The 26344-nt window shown below is 46.4% G+C and overlaps 2 protein-coding genes across 3 annotated transcripts in view; one reads left to right on the top strand and one right to left on the bottom strand.

Moving 5' to 3' along the window:
* Positions 1-3731: 3731 nt before the first annotated feature.
* On the top strand, positions 3732-6639 carry caiap (CARD- and ANK-containing Inflammasome Adaptor Protein). Its single transcript, XM_028810780.2, has 2 exons — positions 3732-4304; positions 4371-6639. Exons 1-2 carry the CDS (start codon positions 3891-3893, stop codon positions 6192-6194), a joined length of 2238 nt encoding a protein of 745 aa, XP_028666613.1. The 5' UTR covers positions 3732-3890; the 3' UTR covers positions 6195-6639.
* A 3463-nt stretch (positions 6640-10102) lies between these two features.
* Positions 10103-26344, bottom strand: part of si:dkey-86e18.1 (uncharacterized protein LOC557342 homolog) — a 64901-nt gene continuing 48659 nt past the window's right edge. The window contains exons 4-5 of one of the 2 annotated variants that reach the window (XM_051932758.1): positions 21849-22038; positions 10103-11884 (exon numbers count right to left, since the gene is read on the bottom strand). In XM_051932758.1, coding sequence (XP_051788718.1) covers positions 11409-11884; positions 21849-22038 — 666 coding nt within the window. In that variant the 3' untranslated portion in view covers positions 10103-11408. The remainder of the gene's footprint in view (positions 11885-21848; positions 22039-26344) is intronic. The other variant, XM_028810779.2, reaches the window with a different exon arrangement.

Genomic DNA, 26344 nt, shown 5'->3' with positions numbered 1-26344 from the left:
TAAAATGAGTCCCATTAATACGAGGGTCGGAGTTACATTATCAGTAGTTTACTGAGTTCTGTCATCTGAGCACTGACATGAGAAATTCTTGCTCACGGAGTCAGTGAGACGTTGAACACACTTACATTATATAGCGCCTTTTAATTGTGATGACAATCCTGAACCATTTATGAGAAAAATAATTGATTTTTCAAAATAAATCTCTACATTGGGAACTGAAAATATTCGGTGGTAGGTTTAAAAAAGCCCACTTTGTATAGCGCCCCTCCATCGTGACGACAATCTTAGAGCCTATCAGAAGAGTGATATTTTTTTATTTATTAATATGTCTCCACAATGGGAACCCAGGCAGGCGATGTCAGGGTCATAAGGTGAGTCCGAAAGAAAATATATGCCTACACCTTATATAGCGCCTTTCCATTGGGACGACGACCCCAGAGCCAGTTCTAAGAGTCAGTATTGACTTTTTAGAAATATATTTCCACAATGAGAGCCCTGGCAGGCGACACAACTCTCTCAAGGTCATAAGGCGAGTCGGGGGGATTAAACAAGCCCACTTTCTATAGCGCCCTCTACCTTAGGGCTGATTTCTCAGTTTCGTGAGGCACAGGTGATGTGATGGTCCAAAGTAAGTGGGAATTTTCAGAGTAGCCTTTAATTTTATATAGCGCCTTTAAAAACTACCCTTGTTAATAGAAAACATCATCAGTAATTTACTAAATTGTATAATGCGAGCCCCGGCATGGCAGAGTCATAGAGTGAGTCGGGGGGATTAAATACGCATGCGTCATATAGCGCCTTTCCGTTGTGACGACACGCTTAGGGCCATTCATAAGACCACTTTTGTTTTTTTTTTTTTTATTTATATATTCCCACATTGGGAATTTAGCAGGTGACACGACTCACTCAGGGTCGTGCGGGAAGTCAGTAGGGCATCAAGCAAGCGCACTTTATATAGCGCCTTTCCATCGTGACGACAATCTTAGAGCCTTTCATAAGAGTAAAGTTTATTTTGAAGTCTGATTCCACAATGGGACCCTTGGCGGGTGAAACACTTTGCTCAGTCACTACGAACAGGCTTTACTTTATATAGCGCCTTTCAGTGTGCCCACAGTTTTATTTCTTCTTACAGAAATTAATTTTTCTTTCTTTTCTTGTTAACATATTTCTGCAGTGTGAGGTCTGGCGGGTGAATTGCTTTGCTCAGAGTCACACTGGGAGTCAGCAGTGAATTAAACAAAACAAACTTTAAATAGCAGAGACTAATATCCATCCATCCATTATCCAACCCGTTATATCCTAACTACAGGGTCATGGGGTCTGCTGGAGCCAATCTTAGCCAACACAGGGCGCAAGGCAGGAGACAAACCCCGGGCAGGGCGCCAGCCCACCGCAGGGCACACACACACACATACCAAGCACACACAAGGGACAATTTAGAATCGCCAATGCACCTCACCTGCATGTCTTCGGACTGTGGGAGGAAACCCACGCAGACACGGAAAGAAATGCAAACTCCACATAGCAGCGCTACCCACTGCGCCACCGCACCGCCCAGAGACTCATATTTATTTTTAAATATATTTCCACAATGGAAACTCTCTCAGGGTCGTAGACAATCAGTCGGGGATTAAACACCCATGCCTTATATAGCGCCCTGCACCTGAACAGCACTTCTAAAAACACGAATGTTCCTTTTTAATATAATTTTATATTGTGAAGTCCGGTAGGTGAAATGGTTTGTTCGGGTTGTAGAGAGGCAATGGGGGGGATTACATGGCAAAGCTTTACTTTTATACCGCCTTCCACCGTGCCAAATGATCTTAGAGCTATTTACATATCTGATTTATTTTAAGATATTTCCTCAATGTGAACGCTGGCAGGTTTGCTCGAAGTCATACAGGAAGTCAGTCGAAGGATTATATAGCGCCTTTCCATCCTGAACACAATTCCAGAGCCCTACTCGGGTACACTCGAGATTGTTTTTCCTTTCTTGTACAAAGTGGGCACTGGGGAGGGGACCGTCACAGGTTCTCAGATGGTGGCGTCTGCCCTCACGACATGTCACAGGACCTCTCCCTTTTGTCCTTCGGGTGATCTCCACGCCCGTCTGTCCCACTTGCTGTCCAGATGAGTCCACGCTGTGAGCGGCGACTACCTTGAAAGGCGCTCTAAATGGCCAATGCCTGATTTTACTTATGAAAAATTAAACCAACGCTCCATTCTGTCAAGAAGGTAATTAACAGTTGGATTTTGAAACGAATACTTCTGGAATATTCCTAACTTGTTGAAGGACGTAACTGTCTACGTGAATTCCCCGACCGCCGTCCTTTGTATCGTTTAATCGTGAATTAAAAAACTCGAAGGCCGACACGCGCAGGGTGAGACTTGTGAGACACGGGCGCCCCCTTGTGGATCTTCAGCCGACCGCAGCGCGCACACCGCAAAGGGGACAGAGGCGCAGCGGCGCTATAACCCTCAGGCGAGGGGCAGGGGGCGAGCCAGTGTGCCCGTCGGAGTGTGCACAGGTGTGGTGTGCCATCCCATGTATGCCTTGTTAACCCTTTAGCGTCCCACTCACTGCTGCAACCCCAGTGACCGACCGGTTTGCGGATGGGCTTATCATCACCGAGCATTGTGGAGCTTAGCGCACGAGTCAGCCCAAGTCTGTAGGAGCGCCACCTCCGACTGTGTGCCCTTCGAGGGGGTCGTGGCACCTGCCTGGGCTGGGAATTGGAAAAACAAATTTAAACCAGTACAGCAGAATGGCGCTGAACTGGGGAATTACCTTTGGGGTCCACTGAAGGAAGGCACTATAAAAAAAATCACAAGTACAATCATAGGCCATAGATGGGCAAACTCAGCATGTGGCTCTGAACCCCCTTAAAGGCGCTTTATACATTAGAGGTTGTCAGCGCAGCTGCTGGTGTGTGACTCTAAAGCCCCTTACTGGTAGCTATGGAAAGGCGCTATATAAACTAAAGACTGCCCTTCATAACCGGTCAGATTCAGTATGGGACTCTGAAGCACCTTACTGGTTGCTATGGAAAGGCGCTATATAGACTATAAATTGTCCCTCACACACGGGCAGACTCAGCATGTGGCTCTGAACCACCTTAAAGGCGCCTTATCCATTCGGATCTGTCAGCTCAGCCACTGGTGGACTCAGTAGGTGTCTCTAAACCTTACTGGCAGCTATGAAAAGGCGCTATATAGACTAACTAAAGTTCGCCCCTCACACGTCGTTAGATTCAGCATGTGACTCGAACTCAGGCGCCTTATACGTCAAAGGTTGCTGTCTGACTCAGCATGTAGCTCACTGGATAGGCGCTATATAGAATGAAGATTGCCCCTCATAACCGGTCAGATTCAGTAGGGACTCTGAAGCACTTTACTGATAGCTATGGAAAGGCGCTATATAAACCAAAGATTGCCCCTGACACACCGTCTGCCTCAGTATGAGACTCTACAGTAAAGCACTTTACTTTTAGCTATGAAAAGGCGCTATAAACACGTATGACTCCGCATGCAGCTCGAAGCGGTCATCACCCACCACATACAAAGAGCACACGAGGGTCTGCCCGCCCCGTAACGCCCCTCGCCGCTCAGCCCTCAAAGGCGCTATATACAGCGCTCTAAAGCTCGTCCGGCTGGTGGCAGGTCCGGACTGGGTGTGAACGAGCGGAGACCAGGCTGTGATTGATTGGCTGTTTGTATTTACCTGGTCGCCATGGCGACGGCAGGGCGGAATGCGGTCAGCGCGGCTTTCCAGACGACTCGGCCACTCCGCAGTTCCCGGCTCGGGGCTTCACACCCGCGTGAGGGGAATGTGCTCGCCGTGCGCCGCTTTGCTCGTCTCTGGCCGCCCCGAGCTGAGCTGAGCGCCCACCATGAACTCCATCAGCCTGCTGACCAACCCGTACGCCATCGAGGTCCTGCAGAGCAAGAAGAAGGACCTGGTGGAGGGCATCGGCGACACGGAGCGGCTGCTCAACTTCCTCATCGACCACGGCGTCCTGCCGCCAGAGAAGAGGCTCCTGCTGTCCGGTTACAGAAGCCGCCACGAGCGCAACTCCAGGGTGCTGGACACGCTGGTGTCCCAAGGCGAGAGGGCCTGCCGCCTCTTCTTCTACCCGTGTCTGAAGCTGGTCGAGCCGGCGCTCTACTACGCCATCAGAGACCACGTCAGTCAGGTCAATGAGAGCGTCCGCGATGCCAGGAGGCAGCTGGTGGGCTACCTTCTGGAAAAGGACAAAGAGCCCCCCCCCAAACTTGAGGCCAGTCCCCCCCAGAAGAAGAGGTCAGTTATGTCCCTGCCACCGGTACCAGCGCCACCACCACCACCACCACCACCACCCCAGAAAAAGAAGAAGTCATCCATCCAGTCGCCACCTGTTAAGCGGGCAGTGAAGGAGCCCCCTGCAGTCAGCCACCAGTCTGCCAACCCTTTTGATGCGGCAGCCGCAGGAGACTTGGCATCCCTCGAGAAAGCCCTGCAGGACAGAGATGTTCACGCCACCAACAGCTCCGGGGAGACCCTCTTGCACATTGCAGCGGCACGGGGTCACCTGGCGGCCGTCCAGCTCCTTCTAAGTCGGGGTGCCCGGCTCGATGCCAGGGACGGTCAAGGCAGGACAGCACTGCACAGGGCAGCCGAGAGTGGGAATGAGCCGGTGGTCCGGGCGCTCCTGGCAGTGGGGGCTGACATGTACGCGCTGGACAAGGAGTCCAAGACCCCGCTGCACCTGGCCGCTCACAAAAAGCACCTGGGGGTCATCAAGACGATGGTGAAGGAGGAAGGCAAGCGGCCGGGCAGGCGCAAAGCGTTCCTACACCTGGCAGCCCTTCGCGATGACAGCAGCCTGGCACAGCTCCTCCTGAAGCAGGGCGCCATGCTGGACACCGAGGATGAGAAGAGGCAGACGGCGCTGCTGCTGGCCATCGCTGCTGGCTTCGAGAGGACCACCAAAGTGTTGTTGGAGGCTGGCGCTCGGGTCGATGACCGCATTGTGGATGCCGCCTTCAATACCAACAGCCAGGCCATTTTTGGACTGATCCTGCGCCATGCCAAAGGCCTGTCCCCTGACGCCATGCAGTCGGCACTTTTTAAAGCTGTCCAGGGCAACCTGCAAGGCATCATCGGTGCCCTGATTGACCGCGGTGTGGACGTGAATGCCCGCAACAACATGCAGTACACGCCTTTGCTGCTGGCCGCCGAACTGGGCAACGCCGAAGCTGCCAGGACGCTAATTTCAAAAAAGGCGGGCATAGAGGAAAAGCTGCCCAGCCTGCTCACACCACTGCACCTGGCAGTTCAAGGTGGGCACATATCCCTGGCCGCGCTGCTCTTGGAGAAGGGTGCAGGCATCGATGCCCTCGGCCCGGGAGACCAGACTCCGCTGCACATGGCCGCATTCCATAACAGGCCACAGCTGGCTGAGCTGCTCCTCAAAATGGGGGCCAAGGTGGACGCGCTGACCAAAGAGGCGTTGACCCCTCTGCACATTGCCAGTCAGCGAGGCCACACCAGTGTGGCACAGCACCTGATTGCAGCCAAGGCCAACGTCAATGCCAAGGACAAGCATTCCAGTTGCCCTCTGCACCTGGCAGCCTCCGGTGGGCAATCTGCCATGGTGCAGCTGCTCCTCAAGAACCAAGCAGACCCCAACGCTGTGAACAAGGAAAAGAAGATGCCCCTGCACATGGCTGCCACCGCGGGGCACCCTGAAGTGGTGTCCCTGCTGCTGACCAGTAAGGCCAGGCCTGGAGCCAAGGACATGGATGGCTGCACCCCGCTCCACTATGCCACCTCCAAGGGACACGTCGCTGCCACTACGGCGCTGCTGAATGCCACCCAAAACAAGAATGTGGACGAGAGGAACGTATGGCGCAGGACCGCCCTGCATCTGGCAGCAGAACACGGGCACGAGGGTCTCATCGACCTGCTGCTGGAGCGGGGGGCCGCTATCAACAGCCTGGACAACAACAAAGACACGCCGCTGCACTGCGCCAGCAGGGGTGGCCATTACTCGACCGTCCAGAGGCTGGTCAGCTGGACCCGGGGGGAGAAGGCCAACCTGCAGGCCACCAACAGCGTCAAGAAGACCCCTCTGCAGGTGGCCGAGAGCGAGAAGACGACGAGCCACCAGAACATCGCCAGCCTCCTGAAGAAGAAGATGTTCCTCACCAAGTAACGAGAGGAGCCACCTTGGAAAAAAAAGGGGTGCAGTGCTTTGAAAGTGGTGGGCACACTTGGCATCAGGACTACTCACAGAGGACAGAAAGCTGGTCAGGTGAGGCGTGACGGGAAGTTTCAGTGTGGCACACTGCGCTCATGGAGAGAAGTGGGCATCTGAGATGAATTGTGCATCCTGGCACCCGTGAGGCAAAGGTGCCACCGCTGTGACATTTAAATGGCTCCACTGTTACTAGACACTGTTTGATTTGATTTGCAGCCTGGCATCAGTAATGAGGTGCCAGGCATGGAGGAATAAAGAGTCACCACGGGAAGACAACATGGGTGGGAGGGACTGGGAGGTGGGCAAAGCTACCTCCATGCTTGGCATTGCCGCTCTAAATTAATTAACAATGTAGTTTATTAAATAAAGAGTTTAAAAATATTAAAAATGATCATCTGTGACTGCACACCTCGTCTCAAGCATCTGCTCTTTAAGGACCGCCGGCCAATCCATACGTTTTTTTAAAGTGCTTAGCGAGTTCAGACCTGCCAGGGGGCACTGCCTCCCCTTGGCAGCACCGAGTGTAAAGCAAGGATGCCAGTCTAGCGCAGGGTGAATTGGCACTTAGAGTGGCCACTTTAGTGCACTTTGAGGCAAGTGAATTCATTTTTATATAGCGCCTTTCACTGCACACAGGCTCAAAGTGACTAGAATGTACAAAGACCCCTCTCTGAATTTAATATTCATAAAAGCCCTAAACCCAGTTCAGGGGCGGAGCCTATCACAGTGGCATTGGGTGCAGGGTAGGAACCAATCACGGACTGGATGCCAGCCTATCAATGGGCACAGTCATGCACACTCACATGGCACCAGTTCAAAGCTGCTACTTGCCTTTGTGCTCGCTGCTGGAATTTGAGAATTCATCTTTATATAGCGCCTTTCATTGATCACAGGTTCAAAGTGAGTACAATGTATGAACACACCTATCCGAATTCAGTACTGTATTCTCAAATGTGCTTCATCCAATTTAGGGGCAAGGGGGTGGAGCCTAACCCAGCAGCACTGGGCACAAGGTCGGAATGCCACCCCAGCAGAGGTGTCAGTAGAGCTCCGGTGTGTGACTCGAGTTCATTGGCTGTATGGCGCCTTCCCCTGATTATGCCCTGACCAAGTGCTTGAGCAGGTATCTAACTATACATTAACTTTACCTGCTTTCTCAAACCACTTCAGGACCACTAGGGTGGAGGCTGCCCCAGCAGCACTGGGCACGAGGCAGTAAGTGATCCTGGACAGGATGCCAGTCTCTTGCAGAGCATAATCATGCACTCTAGCACGTGGTACCAATTCAAAGTCGCAGCTTGTCCTGGCACACATTGCTGGAATTGGACACAAATGAGTTCATTTTTAATGTGCACGACGGTCCTTCAGTGGGTACATGCAAAGTGCTCAGAATGTCTGCACACCTACTGTATAATGTCCACAGATACATACGCTTAGTTAGTATTCTCAAGTGTGCCATCCCAACAGCACAGGTGCAGGGTTGGAGCCAACCCTGTATGGGATGTGAGCTCAGCAGTGGGTACACTTTGGTGCTGTCAATGCACCTCCTGCAGGTCTTTGAGAGTTTAATTTAAAATCAATGAATTTACATATAGCGCCTTTCACTGGTTACACCTTCAAAGTGCTTGCACGGGTCTACAACTGTTCATACCCTTGTCTGCCATTCACAAGCCCACTTAATCCAACTGAGGACCACTGGGGTGGAGTCTATCCTGGTAGCACTGGGAACAAGGCAGGAACCAACTGTGGGTGAGATGCCAGTCTTATCATGGGGCACAGTTGGGCACACACACGGGATGCACTTCTTTACCAAAATGCTAGAATATCTTTGTAGTATTATTTAATAAATAATGTAATCCAAGGGCGGCACGGTGGCATCGCCACAGCCTTTAAACCCAAACGTTAACAGGTTAGGGCGCTAGAAAGTGGCCTAATTGATTCACGATGCCAGCGAGGAAATGCCATGCACCTTGAATGTCGTATGCTTTCAATCCATATAGAAAATATATGAGCCTAATGACAAAGAGGGGACTCTGATGATAACAGAGTCGAGGTTTCCAGCAGTCTTTGAATAACTCGACTTGAAGCCATCGTTGCGACATTAGAGAAAACCACAGAGTCCTGCTGCAATCGTGTGGACACCAACACCACCACCGAGGAGTGGATGTGTGAAAATAGGAGCTCCTGGTTAAAAGAATACACACATTATATAGAAATATATACATACTGTACTGTATACTGTACATACACATACACACAGGGCGAGTCAAAATGATGTTAACATTTGAATGGCAGAAACAATTCACAAAACATACTTCATATGTATACTTGTAATATTTTTATGTTACTGTTATACTGTATTGTATTGAGGATGACTTGTGTTCTGTTGTGTGCATTGTCTTGTCTTGACCCCCTTTTGTTTTGACACCCACCCTACCTGGACAGGTCTCTCGCTCTCTCAACTGCCTTTCACAAAGTTTCTTCCATTTTTATTTTTTTTTTGGGAGTTTTTCTTTGTCTTCTTAAAGCACAGGTGTCCAACTCCAGTCCTGGAGGGCCGCAGTGGCTGCAGGTTTTCATTCTCTTTTCCTAATCAGTGATCAGTTTTCACTGCTAATTAACTTCTTTTCCCTTCCTTTTAATAGCCCTGTTTTTAAGGATTCTGTCCTCTGAATTGATTCGTTTCTTTATTAAATGGCAGCCAAACAGAAATGAGACATGAAACGAGCCGACAGATGACCAGCTAAACTGGGGCTTCAAACTCCAACCAGTTTCTTAATGAGAAGCCAATTCTTGCTGTTAATTAAAGCCGTTACTTAATTCCACAGCTTGCTGCTGCTCTCATTCTGCTACAGCAGACATTTCCCAAAGTGTTGATTTTCTGTTTCTGATTATTGACTTGAGAAATCAACCTTACTGAGACCCTCACCTTTCTTTATGTTCAGATAATGTGGTTAGCTGGTCACCTGTTTGCTCGTTTTGTGTCTCATTATTGTCTGGCTGCTAATTAAGGAAATAGAAAGAACTAAGGGGTCTTGAGAGGTGCTGCAAAGAGGAATGGGCCAAACTGGCCAAGGATAGGTGTGCCAAGCTGGTGGCATCATATTCAAAAAGACTTGAGGCTGGAATTGCTGCCAAAGGGGCATCGACAAAGTATTGAGCAAAGGCTGTGAATACTTATGGACATGGGATTTATCAGTTTGCTTATTTTTAATAAATTTGCAAAAACCTCAAGTAAACTTTTTTCACGTTGTCATTATGGGGTGTTGTGTGTAGAATTCTGAGGAAAAAAATGAATTTAATCCATTTTGGAATAAGGCTGTGACATAACAAAATGTGGGAAAAAGTGATGAAGCACTGGGAATACTTTCTGGATGCACTGTACATGCATAGGTCTGATCAAACGCTGATATTTGGGTGGTTACCCTACAAGGTATCCCGTGTGATTGCAGAAGTGCGTAGACCTGATGAGCCCCAAACAGAGCGAAACACGAGTCGTGTGCCCTTTGTATTGCTGGGCAGGTACTGTATGACACATCTGTGATCTGCTTCTCACAACTGGGAGGATGTGGCACCGGCTGGCTGACCAACCACAAGCGTTACCTGGTAGGTGACCACCCAAATATAAGATTGTGATCAGACCCATGACTCTAATACTCGGATCTTCACCCTGTCAAATACAGCCAACGTGGTGCAATGTCAGAGGCTTCTCCTCAGGGGCCGACACTTGAGGTTCCATCCCTGCTTGGGGAAGCAAACGTGCAAAGCCTGATGGGCACCAATTAGGGCAAAACACATGTCATGTACTCTTTATATATATTAGTACCTGCCAAATAATACATATATAAATATATACACACACACAGTATATCTATAGTGCATAGTCCCATAGTAGACGTCTGATAACCCAACAGTACTGTAACTTGAGGCTCAGGTCACACCGAGTGCCTAACCGGACCACATGAAGCTCTCGTATTCACCAGCACATCACAAGCTGTTAATATGCCACCCTGCACAAAGATCAATAACAAGGCCTCACCAAAGCAGTTAAGTGTTACGATCTAAAGAAGTCTTTTTCAGGTTTTTATTATTATGGTGTGTCCCTAATCTAAAGTGTTACCTGATATCTAAACACAATATTTTCAGTACTGGAACTTTCAAGATCCCCCATCCATCTCTGCCTGCAAAGCCCACCTTATTAAATGGGCCCACACTAGCATTAAATCACGCTGACAGTCTCTAGGTGTTTCCACATTGAATATTCTGCCCCCCTCATTACTTTCATGTTCTGCGTTAAACTACAGTGTGCCCCCATCACATGCCCCGATATTCCTACAGTGCCTTGACGCTCACCATCGTTAAAGTATCTATCTTCACAACTGTCACGGTTATAAATTCCTACACTGAAGTTACGTTTTGCCCTCCATAGTTAGCATGTCCAAGGCAGTGACATTTCTATCACGGCCAAGAAGCTTCTTGCCTGGGCTATAAAAGGGGTCTGTCCAGATTACAGGAACAACATTTAAAGCACCAGAGGGAAGCCCCACACAGCTGCTGAGGTTTACCTGTTGTGACAATTCAGCACACACCGGTGGCGATGATCAGAAGGGCAACTTGTGCAAGAACAGTTACAGTATCTGACGGGTGGCACGTAACACGGGGGTCACAAAAGCCCAGATTATCGAGGACAGTGTCCCAGGTGCAAATCCACGGCCAAGTCTCAATACGTGTCCCCAGAAGACCTTGTGCCTCCACTTGTATACACACTTCAAGACACATGCTGTACCTTATGAAATAAATGGGCAGCCAGTCCACAGGTGCCTGAAAAACATTTCTCAAATAAAATGTGATGGAGGTTAGACGCAAGCTCTTTTTTTATTTGAAAACAAGAGGTCATTCTATGATGAAAATGACACTTCAGCTGTCATCCAGAGGTAAATCAAATGAATGTGCTGCCACTGCGTCTTCTGTCAGCCATCAGTAGTCTGGACACAGCTAACACGTGGGCACAAGCTGAAAAAGCTCCTCCGCAGAATAAACCCAAGGCTGTTTGTTTAAATCATTCATTGTGGTCCTAGGACGCCTGTAGTGCCGCTCACCACCTACTGCTGCCCCAACCACATCCTCGACCAACTGAATGGGCCTTAAAGTGGAGCTGAGGAGCTTCTCTCAGGTTTCATCACGGTCGTCCTCATCATCGTCAGAACACAAGTAACAATCCACACCCAGGATATCCCGACCCTGTCCTTCAAGCTGGTGTTCCGTGTTTCTTTCAGCAGACTCTACCTGTGCTCCTGGGGAACTCGTCTTCTCTTTGTCCAAACAGGCAGCCAGGGGTCTAGACAGGTTTGGAAGTCCTGACTTCAAAATGGAGCTCAGGACATCAGCACCTGATCCACATCCAGATGGTGCTCCTCCGGGAAGTCGAATGGAAAACAGACTTGGATTAAATGAGAGAGGCTCATCCTGAGTGTGAGGGTTGATGTCAGAGCAGGTGTACACGGTGGCCCCATGATGCTCTATGCTTCTTGGTGACGTGTCCCCTCGACTGCTTTGCTGCTCTTCCTGGGAGTCTTGCAGAGTCACCTGCCGGTCCTCGGTTGGGTGCAGAACAGGAGTGTGCAGCAATTTCAAACATCCAGCATCTGTCACAATGAGAGAGAAAGAAGGAGGAAGACTCAGTGTGTTATTTTAGACCATTATAGCTTTAAGGTGGCCAACTGGGAATGTGTCACAAAGATATGACACAAATAAAATGAGGATCTGAAGCACACTTCTGTTTCACCCACTGCCTACCTTTGAACTGCCTTTCCCAAGGTCTCTTCTATTTGTTTTCCCTACAAGGGTCTTCTTAGAGAGTCAAGGCTGGGGGTCTGTCAAAAGGCAGGGCCTGTTAAAGCCCATTGTGGCCCTCCTTGTGTGATTTTGGGCTACATTGTATTGTATTTTGTAGCATTTCCCAGACAATGGCAGAGACACATGGCAGATTTTACAAAAATATTCTCAAACCAGATTAATCCAATTGTGGGTGCCGGGGGGAAACAGATCCTATCCCAGTCGAACTGGACGCAAGGTGGGAAATAAAACTGGACGGGGGGCCCAGTCCCATACACATGCATATCCACCAACCTAAAGACACTAAACGACTTTCCCAATGATTTTTAGTTGTAGCCCTGATTTACATAATGTCAAGAACGTCACAGCGGGTTATAAACGGTGGTCCTACTGTGCATTAGGAGGTAAAGTGGGCATTGCCACATCTTGCTAGGCTGTCATGCCACTATCCATTTTTATAATCCATCTTCTTATATACTGTAATACGCTACCGTGGCTGTCTGTCCGTCTGTAAATCACCTGTAGCTTGCAAACCGTTTGACCTATGGACCTGCAATTTGGTACACATATACTATGTGACGTCTACTGTCCGCTTTCGGGGTGATGATTTTTATTATTCTTTTTATTTTTATTTTATTGTAGTCAACTCTTGGCAGAGCACAGCAGGGCGACCGTGCGGCACATGCATACAGGCGCCGTTCTCATCCCTACCACCTTCGCCATCACTTCCCCTACCTCTTCATATCTTAAATCATTCTTGAGGCAGGTTGAAGACTTAAAGGCCCAGCTTAAGTGAAAAATTAAGAAAAACGTAGTAAGTAATTGCAACACAAACACTGACTTAATCAGTTTTAACGCAAAAAGATGGCAACGAAAGAACAGAAGAAGCGGGCTGCTAGGGTGTAGAAAAGAAGAGCTGCTCAGTAAGCAGCAAGCGCATCAACCTCTGAGCAAACGAGTGCTAAACGTACAGGAGAATAAAAACTATAAGTCAAGTCAAGTCAAGTCAAGTGTATTCACTTACTGGTATGTTATTGTTTTCTTTAACTCTTTCAGGGTGGATGTCAACTTTTGTTGAAATTCAGGGGTAGATGACAGTAATCGACTGTACCCAGCGACAAAGCTCACCATTACATTTTAGTTTGACTCTCTTTGCAAGAATGAAAGTTAGCTACGTTGATCTGACCTCCACTCCCTGCGCGTGCATGAGTAGCGAAGAGCAAACAACTTCTAAAATGGCAGCGACATCTGACAGCAGACCAAAATGAATGTGCAAAGCAAAACGCTACACGAGTGACGCTTGATGTATTAATCGCTGAATCGGACTCGGACTTGTTGGACTCTGATTTTGATGTAGGTGATCTGGAGAAGGATATCAAAAAATGAAAGTGAGGTTTTGCCACTGGCTCATCGGTTCTCAGCTGTCATGGTGCTGAGCACATTCATGTAGCTAATGTGTCTAATTAGCCAGGGAGGATACCGGCAATTACGATGACAAGAGGTACAAACCTGATGACATAACACTGCAACTGCCACAGCTGGCCCGCCAAGCATTCCTGCTGACCCTGTGCAGCTGGCACAGACGTTGAACAGGTGCCAACGCAGCAACAGGCGTTTAAGCACTTTGAGCTACATCACTTGTATAAAAACGTGCAATATAAATAAATGTTGTTTTAAGTTGATTTATGTGTGAAACCAATGCTTTGTTTGCGCTGCTGAAAAGTTTTTTTTGGGAAAAAATATTCAGCCCTCAAAGAGTTAAACGAGTGTGCATCAGTTTAATTGATGGCGGCCTAACAGACAGAAACCCCACCAATAGAGAAAGATACTGTCATATGAAAAAGTTTGTGAACCCCCCTCAGCCTGCATAATAATTGACTCTCCTTTCAACATATAAGATAACAGTGGTGTGTCTTTCATTTCCTAGGAGTACTGCGGTGTTTTCTGAACAAAGATTTTTAGTGACGCAGTATTTAGTTGTATGAAATTAAATCAAATGTGAAAAACTGGCTGTGCACAAATGTGGGTCCCCTTGTCATTGTGCTGATTTGAAGGCCAGTCACTGCTCAATGCTGATTGGATGGATGAGCTCGTTAAGCCTTGAACTTCATAGACAGGTGTGTCCCATCATGAGATATAAAGGTATTTAAGGTGGTCAATTACAAGTTGGGCTTCCTTCCCTTTGACTCTTCTCTGAAGAGTGACAGCATGGGATCCTCAAAGTAACTCTCCAAAGATCTGAAAACAAAGATTGTTGAGTCTCCTGGTTTAGGGGAAGGCTACAAAAAGCCATCTCAAGAGGTTTAAACTGTCAGTTTCTGTAAATGTAAGGAATGGAATCAGGAAATGGAAGGCCACAGGCACAGTTGCTGTTAAACCAGCAGGTCTGGCAGGCCAAGAAAAATACAGGAGTGGCATAAGGGCAGGATTGTGAGAATGGTGACAGACAACCCACAGATCACCTCCAAAGACCTGCAAGAACATCTTGCTGCAGATGGTGTATCTGTACATCGTTCTACAATTCAGTGCATCTGGACGGCAGGGTGATGAGAAAGAAGCCCTTTTTGCACTCACACCACAAACAGAGTCGCTTGTTGTATGCCAATGCTCATTTAGACAAATCAGATTCATTTTGGAACAAAGTGCTTTGGACTGATGAGACAAAAATGGAGTTATTTGGTCAGAACAAAAAGCACTTTGCATGGTGGAAGAAGAACACCGCATTTCAAGAAAAACACCTGCTACCTCCTGTCACATTTGGTGGAGGTTCCATGATGCTGTGGGGCTGTGTGGCTAGTTCAGGGACTGGGGTCCTTGTTAAAGTCAAGGGTCAGATGAATTCAACCCAATATCAACAAATTCTTCAGGATAATGTTTAAGCATCAGTCACAAAGGTAAAGTTACGCAGGGGTTGGATATTCCAACAAGACAATGACCCAAAACACAGTTGGAAATCTACAAAGGCGTTCATGCAGAGGGAGAAGTACAATGTTCTGGAATGGCCGTCACAGTCCCCTGACTTGAATATCATCGAAAATCTATGGGATGATTTGAAGCAGGCTGTTCATCAAATTGAACTGAACTGGAGAGATTTTGTATGAAGAATGGTGAACAATACGTCCATCCAGAATCCAGACACTCATTAGAGGCTATAGGAGGACAGCGTCTAGAGGCCAAAAGGAGGCTCAACTAAGTATTGATGTCATATCTCTGTTGGGGTGCCCAAATTTACGCACCTGTCTAATTTTGTTATGATGCATATTGCATATTTTCTGTTAATCCAATAAACTTAATGTCACTTGTGTAATACTACTGTGTCCATAAGACATGTCATATATTAAAAGGAAGTTGCTACTTTGAAAGCTCAGCCAATGATAAAGTTCCCAAACTTTTTCATATGACTGTAAAGAAAGTGAGCTTCTTACTGAATTATTTTATTACTGACACTGATATGACTGAGAATTCATTAATTATTAACATCAGTCAAATCTTCTCATCTACACCTCACTTATGGCACGCCAATGAGTTGCAGTGGTGCAGTGACCGAGTCATAGCATTGTCACTTACAGTGGCACAGAAGAATAAAAAGCTATCCAGATTTAAAATGAATGTTTCTGTTTCAGCTCTCATGTTCAAGTGTTTTGGCAATTAATTATTGTTTTAAGATAGGGGGTTGAACTGGTAGCTCGCCCCATGACTTCTCTGTTTGCGAGTCGCAGATTTGTCTGAGACACTGCTGGCTGTCACAGGAGGGTGCCAGGACTGCTCCCAAATCACTAAGACTATGTAAATGAAGTCGACCAGTCAGGTCAGGTTGGGCAGCATGCACTGGTACAACATGTTGCTGCACCCACCGCACTACAAAACAGCTCAGGATCCTTGGTTGGCAAAACCCAGGCAGACATGCGGCCCAGTCTCCCTCTCCAAAAATGACCATCTATCTGCATCAATGAGGATCCTGTGTTCGGGGTCACCCTTGGGGAATTGAGCCACATGGCCGTAGTGCTATAACTGACGCTCCCTCACAATGCAGGTCATGTGCCTTATTTGGGACTCTGTGGGCAACACAAAGTCAAACCAGCAGTACCCAAGAATTCTCTGAAGAGACACAGTGTTGAAGGAGTGTGGTATAGCAGGTCCACGGCTCAGAAGAAAAGGCCAGTTTTAGATAAAGAGGGGGGTATGGTGGTGAGGCCGGAGCGGTTCTGAAGTGCTATGTGAGGCGGGCGTTTCCTCGCTTAAGTCCACAGGTGAGGAATTGTTCGCCTCCGTAATTGATGTCGGGAACTGCTAACCACCACACCTGAGCTACGTCCCCATTATATATTGTATCCCATAAATGCCAATAGAGACTCTGCTCTGTTGGACCCTTAAGCAAGGCCCTTAACCTGCAATTACTGAGCGCTTTGAGTATTGCAAAGAATTATTATTATTATCTCTGACCTGCTCTGCATGTGTAGCGCACCAGCGTTTTTGAATTCTTTACGACGTTCTACTTTGTCATCTACTCTTTGTCTTTTATTTTCGGCCCTGGGTGTGGTTAAATCTCTTGGCACAAAGACTCATCTTGCTGGACGTGAAAGTGTCTCTTTGAGAAAATCACGTCTTGTCTCCTTCCAACCTTTCTTTTTTTTTTTTTTTATAATGGACAGATTTTAAAAATACTAATGGATACATAGGTCCAAACATGAAAGACAGCCTTAAAACCTACAGACTATACCCATTCTGAAGTAGTGAACGTCTTGATTTAAATAAATATGCCTTCTAAATTTATGAGGCATTCCTGTGATAATGAAAGGAAACTAGAAATACCGTATCTACTCGTGTTTAAGTTCTCCTGTGGATAAGTCAGGGCTTGATTTTACTGTATAATTTCCGGTATTTTATAATGTCAGTTGTATAAGTCGAATGCGGAAAACTCACGCTATTAGTGCAAGAGATTACGATATTCTAACATCCATCCATCCTTCTACTGATACCAACATAGGAGAGTTTCCCTCCACCCACAATTACAACAGCCCAGGTAAGCAGAGAGCTGAGGAGACTTCGTGCTAGCAAAGCAGCGGGTCCAGATGGAGTATCGCCACGACTGCCTGTTTGCTGGAGCTGGAGAGTCCTCTACAGCGCATCTTCAACCTGAGCCTGGAACAGGGGAGAGTCCCGAGGATTTGGAAAACATCTTGCATCACCCCAGTCCCAAAGGTATCATGTCCTAGTGAGCTGAATGACTTCCGGCGTGTCGCTCTGACGTCACATGTGATGAAGACCATGGAGCGGCTGCTGCTTCACCACCTGAGGCCACAGGTCCATCATGCCCTCGACCCTCTGCAGTTTGCATACCAGGAGAAGGTGGAAGCAGAGGATGCCATCATCTATATGCTACAACAATCCCTCTCCCACTTGGACAGAGGCAGTGGTGCAGTAAGAATTATGTTTCTGGACTTCTCTAGCGCCTTCAACACCATCCAACCTCTGCTCCTTAGGGACAAGCTGACAGACATGGGAGTAGATTCATACCTGGTGGCATGGATCGTGGACTATCTTACAGACAGACCTCAGTACATGCATCTCAGGAACTGCAGGTCTGACATTGTGGTCAGCAGCACAGGAGCGCCGCAGGGGACTGTACTTTCTCCGGTCCTGTTCAGCCTATATACATCAGACTTCCAATACAACTCGGAGTCCTGCCGCGTGCAAAAATTCACTGACGACACTGCTATCGTGGGCTGCATCAGGAGAGGGCAGGAGGAGGAGTATAGGGACCTAATCAAGGCCTTTGTTAAATGGTGCAACTCAAACCACCTACAACTAAACACCAGCAAAACCAAGGAGCTGGTGGTGGATTTTAGGAGGACCAGACCCCTCATGGACCCCGTGATCATCACAGGTGACTGTGTGCAGAGGGTGCAGACCTATAAATATCTGGGAGTGCAGCTGGATGATAAATTAGACTGGACTGCCAATACTGATGCTTTGTGTAAGAAAGGACAGAGCCGACTATACTTCCTTAGAAGGCTGGCGTCCTTCAACATCTGCAATAAGATGCTGCAGATGTTCTATCAGACGGTTGTGGCGAGCGCCCTCTTCTACGCGCTGGTGTGCTGGGGAGGCAGCATAAAGAAGAGGGACGCCTCACGCCTGGACAAACTGGTGAGGAAGGCAGGCTCTATTGCTGGCATGGAGCTGGACAGCTTGAAATCTGTGGCAGAGCGACGGGCACTGAGCAGACTCCTGTCCATCATGGAGAATCCACTGCATCCACTGAACAGGGTCATCTCCAGACAGAGGAGCAGCTTCAGTGACAGACTGCTGTCACCGTCCTGCTCCACTGACAGACTGAGGAGATCGTTCCTCCACCACACTGTGCGATTTTTCAGTTCCACCCGGGGGGGTAAATGTTAACATTATACAAAGTTATCGTCTGTCTGTATACCTGCATTGTTATCACTCTTTAATTTAATATTGTTTTTTGTATCAGTATGCTGCTGCTGGAGTATGGGAATTTCCCCTTGGGATTAATAAAGTATCTATCTAATTCCATTATTTTCCCCCAACAGTTAAGTTCTGCCATGGCTTGTAATAACAGAGATGTGCGCTCTCAACATATGAATATTTTTTCTACATGTCACTTATATTTCGTCCATTACATTCTGTGCCGTTATTTCACATGGCCTACAGAGCAAGATTCATGCCTAGCGGCAGCGCAGTACACAAGCACAGGAGAGTTTCATTGTGTGCTGTGCAAACAACAATAAATCTGAAGTGAACTGATAACATTGCTTTGTTGTTTTAAATAAAAGCCTGAGATTTTTGAAAGAGCCAAGCTGCTTTTGCCATGGCTGTCTCTTGAAAATGGATGATCAAAATAAACAAAAAAATTCCACCAGAAAAAGCTTGAGTATGTGATAGAGCAAAATGAAGTGACAAAAAACAAATTAATCAACTTTTTTTTTTTCTAAGCAGGACGAGTTGCCGATGCTGAGGATATGGTAACAAAGGAGCAGAAGACAATGTGTTTGAGTGAATAAACTTAACGGACATATGCCAATAATAATAATCCATTTTATTTGTATAGTGCCTTTCCCATGCTGAAGGCACATCACAAAGCATCAGAAAGAAACAGCAGGTATATGTAACACTGGATACAAATGTTTCTTGAGTAAATGCCACAGGGGTTGGACCAGAGAAGGGGATGGTTCCTTACCTAGACTGGAGGCTCCGATCAGACAGATGGGTTTCCCGACCAGGAGAAAGGAAGGAGCCAGCCTGGAAGTGATGGCTGGAGTGGATGGATAGACAGCCCAACAGAAGACGTGGCAGGGAATGTGTTATTCCCCCCAAATGCTAGATGGCAGCAGCCCTCCATATATTGGTGCCCATTTGGGAACCAGCAGAGAATTCTGGGAGATGTAGTCCGACAACACAGCCCTGCTGGGGACCATGGGTACTTCAAGGCGGTGCTGCAGGGAGATGAGCACCCTAATAAGTAGAACGTCTGTGTAACCCAGAAGTACTTCCATCGGGCAGTAGCCCTGGCACTGGAAGCACTCCAGAGACTTTAACAAAAAGGGGCCGCACTTCCATGTCCGGGTGAGTCGGAGCAGAGTGGACTTGGAGCAAACACTCGACTGGAAGAGGGCAGTGCGGCTGTGAGAAGAGGTATTGTGGAGTGAGATAACCTGTCTTTGTGTTACTTTGTGGAAGAATTGGTGAATAAACCATCTTTTATTTGAACCCGGGACAATTGTGTGTTTGTGTTTTTGGGGCTGGCTGATGCCTCTGGTTCTATTACCACCTGAATAGAACAGGTACAGCATATACAAAGCACTAGATATACTGCTCAAAAAAAATGAAAGGAACAGTTTTGAATCAGAGTATAGCATCAAGTCAATGACACTCCTGGGCTATTGATCTGGTCACTTAAGTAGCAAACCACCCTGACGTTGTCAGGCATGCATACAAGAACGTTGGGGTAGGGGTGGGAGTCGTACAAACTACTAGGTACGATTTGAAGTTGCTGAAATTTCATTGCAGCAAAATGGACTCACCTGCCTGTGCCTCATTTTTTCCCTTTGATTTTCGAGGTGTTTTTGAATTCAGCCCTCTGTTAGTTGATCATTTTCATTTCCATCCTTTCGTTCCTAACACATCACCATATCAGTAGAGATATCCAGAAGGTTTTTTTCCCCCCATTGAGATCTGATGTGTTTTCAAAGTGGTTGACGGGTGTTTGGGGTTTTTTCTTGACCACAGTGAGGTTTCTTCAGTTCTCAGCAGTGGCCCACAGGTACAATTGCGATTACTGAGGTCACTCATGCCTTCTTTTTTCTTAATGATATTCCAGACAGTCAATTTAGGTCATTCTAAGGTTTTACTGATGTCTCTTAACAGTTTGGTTCTCGTTTTTCTGCCTCATATTGGCATCTTTGACTTTCACTGGCACGGATCTTGTGCTCATGTTCAACAATGGCGACCACTGACTACAGGTTTCTTATGAAGCCATGAAACACACCTGAGGAACCACAAAGACCTGTGGTACCAAATGTCCCAAACATTATAGTGTCCTGGAAATGGAGTATAATATGGAGAAAAAGTGCTGTCATTTCTACATGGTATGACTGGAATGTAAGTAAATATTCTTAAATGAAAAAGGCCAATCGGGCACAATTTGGACATTTTTCACTGAGGGGTGTACTCCCTTTTGTTGCCAGCGGTTTAGACATTAATGGCTGTGTGTGGAGTTATTTTGAGGGGACAGCAAATTTACACTGTGATACAAGCTGTACACGGACTACTTGACATTGTATCAAAGTGTCATATCTTCAGTGTTGTCCCATGAAAAGAAATAATAAAATATTTACAAAAATGTGAAGGGTGTACTCACTTTTGTGAGATACTGTAGCTGGAGAGTTGCTGGTTTATTAGTATTCTGCATTTCATTATAATCTAATGTCTGCTTAAGAAAACAGGCAACAATTAAAACTTAAATGCAGCTGCTAAAAACTAAATTAAGGATTCTGAATTGTAACCGGTAAGAACTAAAAGTAAGCCCGAAAAAAACATTGCTTTAGTAATAAATAAAAAGGATCTAATTAAGAAACTGGCTGAAGTAAAAACCTGCAGCCATTGCAGACCTCCTGGAGTGTAATTGAGGACCTCTGATCTACAATGTAACTCAAAAATTTGTCTCAAGTTAAACACCAAGTTTCATTATCTGCAATGACTGATTTCTAATTAGGAAATTGGCTGGAATGAAAACCTGTGGCCACTGCGGCCCCTGCAGGACTGCGATTGAGGACCCCTGTTCTGAATGAAATGTACAGCTGCCACTGCATTACCAGTCCTTGTCATGAAGGAAGATCAATTTCACAATGCTGTATACCCCGCCTGTAGCTTTACCAAATAAAACATTTCCTGCTCACTGATGTGTTTAACTGGCAGGACACAGATTAGCTCATTTAACAGCTCATTACTTAAAGTAAAGCTGTCAAACACACAAATGGCTGTTAAGAATGAGAATTAATGCACAAGCAAGTCGGCTGGCTGGCCGACCAAAGCACTCATTCATCTATGGAAGGGCAAGCTCAGACAGAAGTGAATGGAGTCGGGTTTCATGTTTGTTTTTGTTTTAACACAATAAAAGAAGTGCGTCCCCTCCCTGACAGGTTTACAATTACTAATACTATACTGCCTGTACTGTAGACATGCACATCTTGGGACACGAGGCCTACACTTACCAACTGCATAGTAACAAACCAGTGGACCCTTCCTTACCTTTGTCACCGTGCTGTGGCTCAGATGTTCGCTTTCTGGAGTAACCCCTTGGTTTCCAAGGATGCTCCTTGTTAACAGGATCTAAAGCCCTCAGCTTGCGCAGGTAATTCTGATATTCGGCTCTTAGTTTCTCAATGCGCTCTTGAAATTCTGCAATCTTTCTCTCTGGATAGTGAGGGAGTTGGGATTGCTAAAAAAATAAAGATGGACACTAGTCATTCTCCACAAATTCAACTTTGGCTTGTACCAAGCTGGAGATCACACAGTGTAAAATAAACCTGCGGAGGGAAAACACACTTTATGAGATTTAATGGTCTGGATGCTGCAGTTCCAATAGGCTCCTGGGTTAAAGCAAATGTAAGTGTAGCAGCTGCTGAAAAGAATGATATTGAACGACTGGAAGCTCATCTGCCTGAACCACTCTGGCATGGTGGGACACTGCCGCGTTTCAAAGTTGTTTGGGTATGCCACAATAAACCCACGAGTCATTCAAAAGTGGTAATGGTATGTTCACATACCCAATCAAGTCAAGTCAAGTTGGGGAGCATGCACTGGTACAGTGCGTTGTCGCACCCACTACACGTCGAAACAGTTCGGGATCCCGGTTGGCAACCCCCCCAGGCAGACACGCGGGCCAGTCCCAACCTCTGGAAATGACCCTCCATCTGCCGCAGCCTGGTGTTACGTGGGTGACCCCTTGGCCTGGTCCAGCCACTTGGGTCTTCAACAATGAGGATCTTTTGAGCCAGATCACCCTTCGGGGAAATGCGCCACATGGCCGTAGTGCCGTAACTGACGCTCCCTCACAATGCAGGTAATGTGCCTCATTCAGGATTCCATGAGCAACACAAAGTCAAACCAACGGTACCCAAGGATTTTCCGGAGAAACACAGTACCAAAGGAGTCCAGTCTTCGTCTCAGGTCACTGGATAGCGTCCATGTCTCACAACCATATAGCAAGACAGGAAGCACCAGGACTGTAAAGACTTGGACCTTCGTCCTTTTGCATAGATATCGGGAGCGCCACACACCCCTTTCCAGCGACCTCATGACCCCCCCCATGCTCTCCCAATCCGTCTACTGACTTCACAGGAAGAGTCACCAAAGACATGAATGTCACTGCCAAGGTAAGTAAACCTCTCAACAAGGTCGACACTCTCTCTGCAGACAGACACACTGCTGATGGCCGTGCCCAAGAGGTCATTAAAGGTCTGGATCTTTGGTTTTTCTCAGGACACTAGGTAGCTCAGACATTCAGACCCCTCACTCAGTCTCTCGAGCAACCCGGTCACAGCCTCCATCGACTCCGCAAAGAACACAGCATCGTCAGCAAAGTCCAGATTCGTGAATCTTTCTTCACCAAGAGATGCCCCACAGCCGCTGGACCCCACAACCCCAAAAACACCCAGTCCATACAAGCACTGAACAGAGTAGGAGCAGAACACACCGCTGACGGACCCCAGAATCAACTGGGAAAAACGCAGAGGTCCTGCCTCCACTCTGCACAGCACTCACAGTACCAGTGTATAGGCCGGCCATGATCTCCAACAACCTCTGGGGATCCCGGGAACCCTCAGAATGTCCCACAGGGCAGCTCGATCAACTAAGTCAAACACTTTACGAAAATCGACAAAGGCATACCCAATGTGGTTTAATTTTTTTTTTTAAATCTTAAGTTTCCATGTCTGCTCTCTTTCATTAGTAAAATATGCAAGCAGAGCAAAGCTGACCAGACCTACTTTGATCAAAGGATGCCACCAATGAAAGGCTCATTACCATTGGATAGCTGAGGTTCAGAGCATTCCAATGACGTACAGTTGTCAATGATTGCTCAGTCACATTACATGTCACAACTGGGCATAAAAAGCAGAAAATAAACCGAGTGTGTGACAGCTCATCTTTATGTACAGTCGTGGCCAAAAGTCTGGAGAATGACCCAAGTGATGGTTTACTGCTTCAGTGTTTTTAGATCTTTCGGTCAGAGGTTTCTCTGGTATACTGAGGTAGAATTACAAGCATTTCAGAAGTTTCAAAGGCTTTTATTGACAATTACATTAAGAGTCAATATCTGCAGTGCTGGCCCTTCATTCTTTTTCAAGACCTCTGCAATTCACCCTGGCAGGCTGGTAATTAGCTTGTGGGCCAAATCCTGACTGATGGCAGCCCATCATCAATGCTTGGAGTTTGTCAGAATTGGTGGGTTTTTGTTTGTCCACCTGCCTCATGAGGATTCTCAATGGGATGAAGGTCTGCGGAGTTTCCTTGCCATTGACCCAAAATGTCGATGTCTTGTTTCCCAGGCCACTTAGTTCTCACTTTTGCCTTATTGCCCGGTGCTCCATCATTCTTGGATGGTTGGGAGATGTTGCTCTTGGAGGATGTTTTGGTCCCATTCCTTATTCATGGCTGTGTTCTTAGGCCAAATTGTGAGTGAGCACACTGCCTTGGCTAAGAAGCAGCCCCACACATACAATTTATTTGTGTATAGCCCAAAATCACACAAGAAGTGCCACAATGGGTTTTTAACAGGCCCTGCCTCTTGACAGGCCCCCAGCCTTGACTCTCTTAACACTAGAATTACCAGAGCCTACGAAAAAACTTGTAGATCCGGCCCACCTTAAATCGCTTCTTAAAACCGTTCTCACCTCTCTGCCAGCGTCTTTTGTCACCTAAATGTACTGATAAAGATATGCTGCCAGCAGCCGGCTATTCCATCCCCCCACCGACTTAGAACGTAGACGAGCTTTTCCCAGCTCATGCCTTGATTGATTATCTGGGAGTGAGTGGAGTTTTAGAATGGAAATAATAAATCGCTATTTGGAACACACACATTTCATGTGTGTTGCGTTTCTGCAGTAATCTGTGTAAACACATTGTTAAAACAGAAACGTTTTTTATATGCTAGTAACAAATGACAAAATGTAGGCATAAACTATATAATGTATGAAGCCTGAAGTCCAAATATCAAAGAAACACTTTCACAAAAGGTACAAAAAAAAAAAAAAGCCACCGCCAAAAAAAGCTGCCTTAGTGTGGGACATTGACACTTATTTACTACGATTGCCGCCGTGGCGCAACAGTATCAGTTGCTGACTGGCAATCAGAAGGTCATGAGTTCGATCCTGCATGACTCCTTTATGAGATGTGAAGTGTTCTTATTTTTACCATTTTAGAATAAAAAGATACATTTGATTTCAGTCTGTAACAGCCGGTGTAATTTATGATATTTGCAAAGGTTAGCTTTGTTTTTTTTTTTTTTTTTTTTAATTCACTTTTCATTGTCTCAGTCGTGTTCAGGATCCTTCCCTACCCCATGTAAAAGTATAATAAAACAAGTGCACTTTTATTCAAGAATATAACCAAAGAAAAAAGAAAGCAAGTTACAGTAGGCAGTTGATATGACAGCTTGCGTGGTGCAATGCTAAGAACTGCTGATTTCCATTCCGTGCTATATAACTGTTAACATTTGAAACTGATGATTGCATATAGTGCTGTCTTATTCAGTGTGCGCAAGAACATGAAGGTGGCCAGTTGCTGCGTGCTACAACGCACATTTTAAAAAAGAAAAGAGACAAATATATGTGAAGAAATCATTTTATGACGCGAATAGTACCAATCAGAAAACATCGTCGAAGTAATGCAATATTATTTGAAAACGAACAGCGTCAGGTTGGGTGTGAAGTTATACTGGCGCTGTTTCGAGTCAGATCAGAAGCTGAATAAGCTGAACAAGCTCCTGTTCTGACTCTAAGTAAAAAGCATGAATTAATTAACAGAAATAACCGCGATTGACATTTTAAACGTAACGATTTACAGTGCATACCAATTTATAAATTTTATGTCCGTTTTCAGTAGTAAGCTGCTCTTTGGGGGGGGGGGGGGGGGGGGGGGGATGGGGTGTTAGAGCGTGTGAGCTTATTCAAAGCTGAAGACGGCAAATATAGGAGTGAGTGAGATCGAACCGGGAAATCTTGATCACACTTGGTTTGCGTCTGTACTTGTGCTGTTTCTTAGAGTCAGATCGGTGTGATGTTAGAGCGCGTGAGCTTATTCAGTTCTGCTGGATCAACGCATATGTTGATCTTTTTTTCTTTCAGTAATAGTGCCAACATAAATCCACACCCGATCTGACGCTGTTCGTTTTCAAATAATATTGCATTAGTGCGATGATGTTTTCACATATATTGTCTCTTTCTTTCAGGTGTATAATAGGAACCACAGCATAGAGAGAAGCGTGTACATTGTAACAGGTATACACGTTGTAAATGTAGGAAAGACTATCCTTGCGTGTGTGTGAACAGATAACATTTGAATCTGATTATTGCATATAACGCTGAACTTACTGCTCTGTACTATTCTATCCTCTGCATGTCCTGGAGTATACAAAAGAAACAGCATACAACAACATGTGGGGACTGGCAAGATCGGGAAAAAAAAAAATACGCATTCACGGATTACAAAACGCAAGATGTTATGCGAATGAATATGAATAATGT

The sequence above is a fragment of the Erpetoichthys calabaricus genome, chromosome 10, assembly GCF_900747795.2.
Source record: "Erpetoichthys calabaricus chromosome 10, fErpCal1.3, whole genome shotgun sequence".
Lineage (NCBI taxonomy): Eukaryota > Metazoa > Chordata > Cladistia > Polypteriformes > Polypteridae > Erpetoichthys > Erpetoichthys calabaricus.
The sequence above is the reverse complement of the archived record's forward strand: the minus strand, read 5'-3'. Positions and strand labels throughout refer to the sequence as shown.